Source organism: Dendrobates tinctorius, unplaced genomic scaffold (assembly GCF_039654945.1).
Source record: "Dendrobates tinctorius isolate UK_male_01 unplaced genomic scaffold, ASM3965494v1 ptg000173l, whole genome shotgun sequence".
Classification (NCBI taxonomy): Eukaryota; Metazoa; Chordata; class Amphibia; order Anura; family Dendrobatidae; genus Dendrobates; species Dendrobates tinctorius.
In genome coordinates this window covers 5,262,223-5,271,469 of record NW_027361840.1, presented here as the reverse complement: position 1 = coordinate 5,271,469, position 9,247 = coordinate 5,262,223, and the positions used below count along the sequence as shown (strand labels likewise).

At 53.5% G+C, this 9,247-nt stretch overlaps 1 protein-coding gene across 1 annotated transcript; it reads right to left on the bottom strand.

Annotated features, from left to right (window-relative positions):
• Positions 1-1,130: 1,130 nt before the first annotated feature.
• On the bottom strand, positions 1,131-4,414 carry LOC141053959 (uncharacterized). The gene is made up of 2 exons (XM_073551116.1): positions 3,919-4,414; positions 1,131-3,264 (listed from the first exon to the last, which is right to left on the bottom strand). The coding sequence occupies exons 1-2, from the start codon at positions 4,407-4,409 to the stop codon at positions 1,269-1,271; spliced, it is 2,487 nt and encodes an 828-aa protein (XP_073407217.1). The 5' UTR covers positions 4,410-4,414; the 3' UTR covers positions 1,131-1,268.
• Positions 4,415-9,247: the final 4,833 nt, after the last annotated feature.

The window sequence follows — 9,247 nt, the reverse complement described above, 5'->3', positions numbered from 1 at the left end:
GGTGGAGTATAAGAACCCAGAATAGTGAGTGCAGCTCTGGGTATGAGTGGAGTATAAAAGCGCAGAATAGCGTTTGCAGCTCTGGGTGTGAGTGGAGTATAAGAACGCAGAATAGTGAGTGCAGCTCTGGTTGTGAGTGGAGTATAAGAACGCAGAATAGGGAGTGGAGCTCTGGGTGTGAGTGGAGTATAAGAACGCAGAATAGCGAGTGCAGCTCTGGGTGTGAGTGGAGTATAAGAACGCAGAATAGCGAGTGCAGCTCTGGGTGTGAGTGGAGTATAAGAACGCAGAATAGTGAGTGGAGCTCTGGGTGTGAGTAGAGTATAAGAACCCAGAATAGTGAGTGCAGCTCTGGTTGTGAGTGGAGTATAAGAACGCATAATAGTGAGTGCAGCTCTGGGTATGAGTGGAGTATAAGAACGCAGAATAGCGAGTGCAGCTGTGGGTGTGAGTGGAGTATAAGAACGCACAGTAGTGTGTGCAGCTCTGGGTGTGAGTGGAGTATAAGAGCGCAGAATAGTGAGTGCAGCTCAGGGTGTGAGTGGAGTATAAGAACCCAGAATAGTGAGTGCAGCTCTGGGTATGAGTGGAGTATAAGAGCGCAGAATAGTGTTTGTAGCTCTGGGTGTGAGTGTAGTATAAGAGCGCAGAATAGTGAGTGCAGCTCTGGTTGTGAGTGGAGTATAAGAACCCAGAATAGTGAGTGCAGCTCTGGGTATGAGTGGAGTATAAGAGCGCAGAATAGTGAGTGCAGCTCTGGGTGTGAGTGGAGTATAAGAACCCAGAATAGTGAGTGCAGCTCTGGGTATGAGTGGAGTATAAGAGCGCAGAATAGTGTTTGTAGCTCTGGGTGTGAGTGGAGTATAAGAGCGCAGAATAGTGAGTGCAGCTCTGGTTGTGATTGGAGTATAAGAATCCAGAATAGTGAGTGCAGCTCTGGGTGTGAGTGGAGTATAAGAACACAGAATAGTGAGTGCAGCTCTGGGTATGAGTGGAGTATAAGAGCGCAGAATAGTGTTTGTAGCTCTGGGTGTGAGTGGAGTATAAGAGCGCAGAATAGTGAGTGCAGCTCTGGTTGTGAGTGGAGTATAAGAATCCAGAATAGTGAGTGCAGCTCTGGGTATGAGTGGTGTATACGGACCCAGAATAGTGAGTGCAGCTCTGGGTGTGAGTGGAGTATAAGAACGCATAATAGTGAGTGCAGCTCTGGGTATGAGTGGAGTATAAGAACGCAGAATAGTGAGTGGAGCTCTGGGTGTGAGTGGAGTTTAAGAACGCAGAAGAGCGAGTGCAGCTCTGGGTGTGAGTGGAGTATAAGAGCGCAGAATAGTGAGTGCAGCTCTGGTTGTGAGTGGAGTATAAGAACGCATAATAGTGAGTGCAGCTCTGGGTATGAGTGGAGTATAAGAACGCAGAATAGCGAGTGCAGCTGTGGGTGTGAGTGGAGTATAAGAACGAAGAATAGTGTGTGCATCTCTGGGTGTGAGTGGAGTATAAGAACGCAGAATAGTGAGTGCAGCTCTGGGTGTGAGTGGAGTATAAGAGCGCACAATAGCGAATGGAGCTCTGGGTGTGAGTGGAGTATAAGAACGCATAATAGTGAGTGCAGCTCTGGGTGTGAGTGGAGTATAAGAACGCAGAATAGTGAGTGGAGCTCTGGGTGTGAGTGGAGTATAAGATCGCAGAATAGTGAGTGCAGCTCTGGTTGTGAGTGGAGTATAAGAACGCACAGTAGTGTGTGCAGCTCTGGGTATGAGTGGAGTATAAGAGCGCAGAATAGTGTGTACAGCTCTGGGTGTGAGTGGAGTATAAGAACGCAGAATAGTGAGTGGAGCTCTGGGTGTGGGTGGAGTATAAGAACCCAGAATAGTGAGTGCAGCTCTGGGTATGAGTGGAGTATAAGAGCGCAGAATAGCGTTTGCAGCTCTGGGTGTGAGTGGAGTATAAGAACGCAGAATAGTGAGTGCAGCTCTGGTTGTGAGTGGAGTATAAGAACGCAGAATAGTGAGTGGAGCTCTCAGTGTGAGTGGAGTATAAGAACGCAGAATAGCGAGTGCAGCTCTGGGTGTGAGTGGAGTATAAGAACGCAGAATAGCGAGTGCAGCTCTGGGTGTGAGTGGAGTATAAGAACGCAGAATAGTGAGTGGAGCTCTGGGTGTGAGTGGAGTATAAGAACCCAGAATAGTGAGTGCAGCTCTGGTTGTGAGTGGAGTATAAGAACGCATAATAGTGAGTGCAGCTCTGGGTATGAGTGGAGTATAAAAACGCAGAATAGCGAGTGCAGCTGTGGGTGTGAGTGGAGTATAAGAACGCACAGTAGTGTGTGCAGCTCTGGGTGTGAGTGGAGTATAAGAGCGCAGAATAGTGAGTGCAGCTCTGGGTGTGAGTGGAGTATAAGAACCCAGAATAGTGAGTGCAGCTCTGGGTATGAGTGGAGTATAAGAGCGCAGAATAGTGTTTGTAGCTCTGGGTGTGAGTGGAGTATAAGAGCGCAGAATAGTGAGTGCAGCTCTGGTTGTGAGTGGAGTATAAGAACCCAGAATAGTGAGTGCAGCTCTGGGTATGAGTGGAGTATAAGAGCGCAGAATAGTGTTTGTAGCTCTGGGTGTGAGCGGAGTATAAGAGCGCAGAATAGTGAGTGCAGCTCTGGTTGTGAGTGGAGTATTAGAACCCAGAATAGTGAGTGCAGCTCTGGGTGTGAGTGGAGTATAAGAGCGCAGAATAGTGAGTGCAGCTCTGGGTGTGAGTGGAGTATACGGCGGATGTTCTCGGCGCGGGCTGCTGTGCTTACCCGTCTGCCACCCCGGACTCCTGTCGCTGGGGGGTGCGCGGCCCTTGTCTCGGACCACGGCTGCCTCCTCCAGGACCTCCATCTTGCCCTTGTACTGCAGCTCCAGCAGGGGGAGGACGTCCGGCAATCTGGCGGAGATGACGCTGCAGGTGACGTCCGGCCGCCCGATGAACCTCTGCCGGACCCTCATCTCGTGGCCGCTCACCACCCTGATGTCGTCCACGTCCTGCCGCTGGTAGCGCTGCACCGGCCGGAGGTCGCAGTCACAGATCTCCAGGGCGGACAGCAGGAGCGTCAGGTGTCCCGGGCGGAGGGTGACGTCGGGGTGACGGGAGAAGACGATGGGGATGACAGTGATGACGCCGTCCTTCCCGCGGCTCAGGGCGGACGCCGCAGCTTCTGTACTCGTCGTCCTCTTCCAAGGATTCCTGCTGAACGGCCACCAGGACGGAGACTCCAGGACTGACAGCATCCTGCGGGGACGACAACCAGAGAGCGTCGCTGCAGACCATCGCACCCGACCCCTAGGGTCACCGTACCAATGCCGGCTGTGCTGGAGGCGACTGCCGGACCACCATAGATCGTGCTCATCCTGCACCTCCTGGTTCATGAACACAAGGCCAGAACATAATATAGCAAGGGGTTAATGGTAGATCCTCTGCTCAGTATCCCCGGTCCTGCACTCATGAGGCTCGGGATGAGCCGTGCAGGCAGCAGGGGGTTAATGGTAGATCCTCTGCTCTCCATCCCTGGCCCTGATCTCGTGCACCAGGAGGCACAGGATGAGCAGTGCAGGCAGCAGGGGGTTAATGGTAGATCCTCTGCTCTCGATCCCTGGCCTTGCTCTCCTGCAGCAGGAGGCACAGGATGAGCAGTGCAGGCAGCAGGGGGTTAATGGTAGATCCTCTGCTCTCGATCCCTGGCCTTGCTCTCCTGCAGCAGGAGGCACAGGATGAGCAGTGCAGGCAGCAGGGGGTTAATGGTAGATCCTCTGTTCTCCATCCCTGGCCCTGATCTCGTGCAGCAGGGGGCTCAGGATGAGCAGTGTAGGCAGCAGGGGGTTAATGGTACATCCTCTGCTCTCCATCCTTGGCCTCGTGCAGCAGGGGGCTCAGGATGACTCTTACCTGTCGGCGGTGGCCATGTCGCCCTCTATCTTGCTCAGGCCGCTCGTGATGTTGCCCAGCTGCTCCCCCTGGTGGTGCAGGACCCGGGTGGTGTCCTCCAGGCGTCTCTGGGAGCCGGACATGATGGCGATGAGCTCGGCCCCCCGGGAGGTGTTGGGGGTCCCCTGCTCCCCTCGCGGTGACAGGAGCTGCTCCCTCCAGAAGTGCTCCAGCACGGTGAAGACGGCGTTCCTGCTGGGCGCCAGCGAGCTGAACCAGTGCTTGTGCCCGCCGCGTGCCAGCACCGTGATGGCGCTGAAGATGTAACTGGACGACTCCTTCTTCATCTCATTGATGCAGGACAGCGGGACGCTCACTGCGCAGTGCTCGGCTCCGTCCAGCTGGAGGCGCAGGTGAGTGGCGGTCAGCGACAGCCGCCCCGGACGCCATCGCTTCTCGCTGGCCAGGTAGTAGGAGCAGCTCCAGCTCCGGACGGCGGGATCCTTACTCATCAGGGTCCGAGATCAATCTGCAAAATCAACAGAGAACTGCTGAGTCTGCACGAACACAAATCAGGAGAGCAAGGCTGCAGTGTAAAGCAATCAACCCAAAACCCCAAACATTAATGTGCCTCCCACAATGACATCAAACCCATCTGTTCTATGTTGTTGTAGATAAAACAGAAATGAGCACAAGGTTCAAACAATGAAAAAATCATTTTTATTATTCCACATGGAAAAAATCTTTAAATAATTACAACACAAATTATCATACAAGCTGACGTAACCTGTATGGCAGGAGTAATGACATGGATATCAACGCGCCATTATTAACCTTCACCGACCCTTTAATGTTACTAGTGCGGCCCGGCGCCATCATTATTTTGGCCTCCAATCAATGTATGAAGTCCGGCAAAGCCGCAGCCCGTCCACCTCCAGAACAAGGGAGAGATCCAAGCACAATTCACTCCAGCAAGGAACCAGTGCCCGTCCAATGATTATATCATAGCTCACATGTATATAGCCTGGTGCCACATCCCTCACCCCGACGCGCGTTTCGTCCTCTTCATCAGGGGGCGTATCAAGGAAGAGGGAAAGTGGGTTTTTATATTGTTAAAGCACCAATGAAAATGTATAGAATTGGAACAGCCAAACTAAAGGCGGCGCGCAGCATAACATCACCGCTGGCTCTCAAAAGCCCCGTCATCTCCGGCTGGTGAGACGCCAGCACTCAGGCTGCCATCGTGACAGGCCTGCATGGGTGTCAGCGTACTCCTAATGGCCGGGGAGATCAGAGTCCCAGCAATGGTGAAGGAGAACCGTGTGCTCTATGGTGGCGATTCCAATAGGACCCCACAGAATGACGGTCTGATAAAGTGATCGTCATCTGCCTGATAAATGCAGACGTGAGCGACGTTATTATAATTATATTCTCCAAGACATGAAAACGCGTCATTGCATAAAAGCCGATAATACTATACAAGGCATCATCAATCTCAGGGGCAAACATGCACTGTGAAGAGAAGACTAATCCATACTTTACTCCATATATCACAACGGTCCTAAAGTCCAGACTATACCGTCAGCTCCGTCACACCGCTGCACTACGATGACAGAGCCACATACACTATGCAAAAGGGACTGACAAGACACCAAGCCATAAACACTAAATACACGAATCTATACAGTGCAAACACAAAAAGGCTAAACTAACATGTACAGATAGATTTATTTTGAACATTATGAACTTTCTTCTTTATGTAGTAAAATATGGATTAGTATTATAGTCCAGTTCCGTGCGGGGTTGAATTGTGCTTGGATCTCTCCCTTCTTCTGGAGGTGGACGGGCTGCGGCTTTGCCGGACTTCATACATTGATTGGAGGCCAAAATAATTATGTCGCCGGGACGCACTAGTAACATTAAAGGGTCGGTGAAGGTTAATAATGGCGCGTTGATCTCCATGTCATTACTCCTGCCATACAGGTTACGTCAGCTTGTATGATAATTTGTGTTGTAATTATTTAAAGATTTTTTCCATGTGGAATAATAAAAATGATTTTTTCATTGTTTGAACCTTGTGCTCGTTTCTGTTTTATCTACAACAACATAGAACAGATGGGTTTGATGCAGTGTAAAGCAGGCAGGAACACAGCAGCAGCCTGAGCCGAGACGCAGATACACAACGCAGCTAAGCCCGAACCGCTGATCACCACTGGGCCCCAATTGAGAAAGGCTGCAGTGTAAAGCAGGCAGGAACACAGCAGCAGCCTGAGCCGAGACGCAGATACACAATGCAGCTAAGCCCGAGCCGCTGATCACCACTGGGCCCCAATGGAGAAAGGCTGCAGTGTAAAGCAGGCAGGAACACAGCAGCAGCCTGAGCCGAGACGCAGATACACAACGCAGCTAAGCCCGAGCCGCTGATCACCACTGGGCCCCAATGGAGAAAGGCTGCAGTGTAAAGCAGGCAGGAATACAGCAGCAGCCTGAGCCGAGACGCAGATACACAATGCAGCTAAGCCCGAGCCGCTGATCACCACTGGGCCCCAATGGAGAAAGGCTGCAGTGTAAAGCAGGCAGGAATACAGCAGCAGCCTGAGCCGAGACGCAGATACACAACGCAGCTAAGCCCGAGCCGCTGATTACCACTGGGCCCCAATGGAGAAAGGCCGCAGTGTAAAGCAGGCAGGAATACAGCAGCAGCCTGAGCCGAGACGCAGATACACAACGCAGCTAAGCCCGAGCCGCTGATCACCACTGGGCCCCAATGGAGAAAGGCTGCAGTGTAAAGCAGGCAGGAATACAGCAGCAGCCTGAGCCGAGACGCAGATACACAATGCAGCTAACCCCGAGCCGCTGATCACCACTGGGCCCCAATGGAGAAAGGCTGCAGTGTAAAGCAGGCAGGAACACAGCAGCAGCCTGAGCCGAGACGCAGATACACAACGCAGCTAACCCCAAGCCGCTGATCACCACTGGGCCCCAATGGAGAAAGACTGCAGTGTAAAGCAGGCAGGAATACAGCAGCCGCCTGAGCCGAGACGCAGATACACAATGCAGCTAAGCCCGAGCCGCTGATCACCACTGGGCCCCAATGGAGAAAGGCTGCAGTGTAAAGCAGGCAGGAATACAGCAGCAAGCAGCAGCCTGAGCCGAGACGCAGATACACAATGCAACTAACCCCGAGCCGCTGATCACCACTGGGCCCCAATGGAGAAAGGCTGCAGTGTAAAGCAGGCAGGAATACAGCAGCAGCCTGAGCCGAGACGCAGATACACAATGCAGCTAAGCATGAGCCGCTGATCACCACTGAGCCCCAATGGAGAAAGGCTGCAGTGTAAAGCAGGCAGGAATACAGCAGCAGCCTGAGCCGAGACGCAGATACACAATGCAGCTAAGCCCGAGCCGCTGATCACCACTGGGCCCCAATGGAGAAAGGCTGCAGTGTAAAGCAGGCAGGAATACAGCAGCAAGCAGCAGCCTGAGCCAAGACGCAGATACACAATGCAGCTAACCCCGAGCCGCTGATCACCACTGGGCCCCAATGGAGAAAGGCTGCAGTGTAAAGCAGGCAGGAATACAGCAGCAGCCTGAGCCGAGACGCAGATACACAATGCAGCTAAGCATGAGCCGCTGATCACCACTGAGCCCCAATGGAGAAAGGCTGCAGTGTAAAGCAGGCAGGAATACAGCAGCAGCCTGAGCCGAGACGCAGATACACAATGCAGCTAAGCCCGAGCCGCTGATTACCACTGGGCCCCAATGGAGAAAGGCTGCAGTGTAAGGCAGGCAGGAACACAGCAGCAGCCTGAGCCGAGACGCAGATACACAATGCAGCTAAGCCCGAGCCGCTGATCACCACTGGGCCCCAATGGAGAAAGGCTGCAGTGTAAAGCAGGCAGGAACACAGCAGCAGCCTGAGCCGAGACGCAGATACACAACGCAGCTAACCCCAAGCCGCTGATCACCACTGGGCCCCAATGGAGAAAGACTGCAGTGTAAAGCAGGCAGGAATACAGCAGCCGCCTGAGCCGAGACGCAGATACACAATGCAGCTAAGCCCGAGCCGCTGATCACCACTGGGCCCCAATGGAGAAAGGCTGCAGTGTAAAGCAGGCAGGAATACAGCAGCAAGCAGCAGCCTGAGCCGAGACGCAGATACACAATGCAGCTAACCCCGAGCCGCTGATCACCACTGGGCCCCAATGGAGAAAGGCTGCAGTGTAAAGCAGGCAGGAATACAGCAGCAGCCTGAGCCGAGACGCAGATACACAATGCAGCTAAGCATGAGCCGCTGATCACCACTGAGCCCCAATGGAGAAAGGCTGCAGTGTAAAGCAGGCAGGAATACAGCAGCAGCCTGAGCCGAGACGCAGATACACAATGCAGCTAAGCCCGAGCTGCTGATCACCACTGGGCCCCAATGGAGAAAGGCTGCAGTGTAAAGCAGGCAGGAATACAGCAGCAGCCTGAGCTGAGACGCAGATACACAACACAGCTAAGCCCGAGCCGCTGATCACTACTGGGCCCCAATGGAGAAAGGCTGCAGTGTAAAGCAGGCAGGAATACAGCAGCAGCCTGAGCCGAGACGCAGATACACAACGCAGTTAAGCAAGAGCCGCTGATCACCACTGGGCCCCAATGGAGAAAGGCTGCAGTGTAAAGCAGGCAGGAATACAGCAGCCGCCTGACCCGAGACGCAGATACACAACGCAGCTAAGCCCGAGCCGCTGATCACCACTGGGCCCCAATGGAGAAAGGCTGCAGTGTAAAGCAGGCAGGAACACAGCAGCAGCCTGAGCCGAGACGCAGATACACAACGCAGCTAACCCCGAGCCGCTGATCACCACTGGGCCCCAATGGAGAAAGACTGCAGTGTAAAGCAGGCAGGAATACAGCAGCAGCCTGAGCCGAGACGCAGATACACAACGCAGCTAAGCCCGAGCCGCTGATCACCCCTGGGCACCAATGGAGAAAGGCTGCAGTGTAAAGCAGGCAGGAATACAGCAGCAGCCTGAGCCGAGACGCAGATACACAATGCAGCTAAGCCCGAGCCGCTGATCACCACTGGGCCCCAATGGAGAAAGGCTGCAGTGTAAAGCAGGCAGGAATACAGCAGCAGCCTGAGCCGAGACGCAGATACACAATGCAGCTAAGCAAGAGCCGCTGATCACCACTGGGCCCCAATGGAGAAAGGCTGCAGTGTAAAGCAGGCAGGAATACAGCAGCAGCCTGAGCCGAGACGCAGATACACAATGCAGCTAAGCCCGAGCCGCTGATCACCACTGGGCCCCAATGGAGAAAGACTGCAGTGTAAAGCAGGCAGGAATAGAGCAGCAGCCTGAGCCGA

Coding starts and splice junctions, on each gene's coding strand:
- LOC141053959 (XM_073551116.1), bottom strand. CDS start 4,409: ATGAGTAAGGATCCCGCCGTCCGGAGCTGGAGCTGCTCCTACTACCTG. Junction 3,265..3,918: donor GACATGGCCACCGCCGACAG/GTAAGAGTCATC, acceptor TCGTCCCCGCAG/GATGCTGTCAGTCCTGGAGT.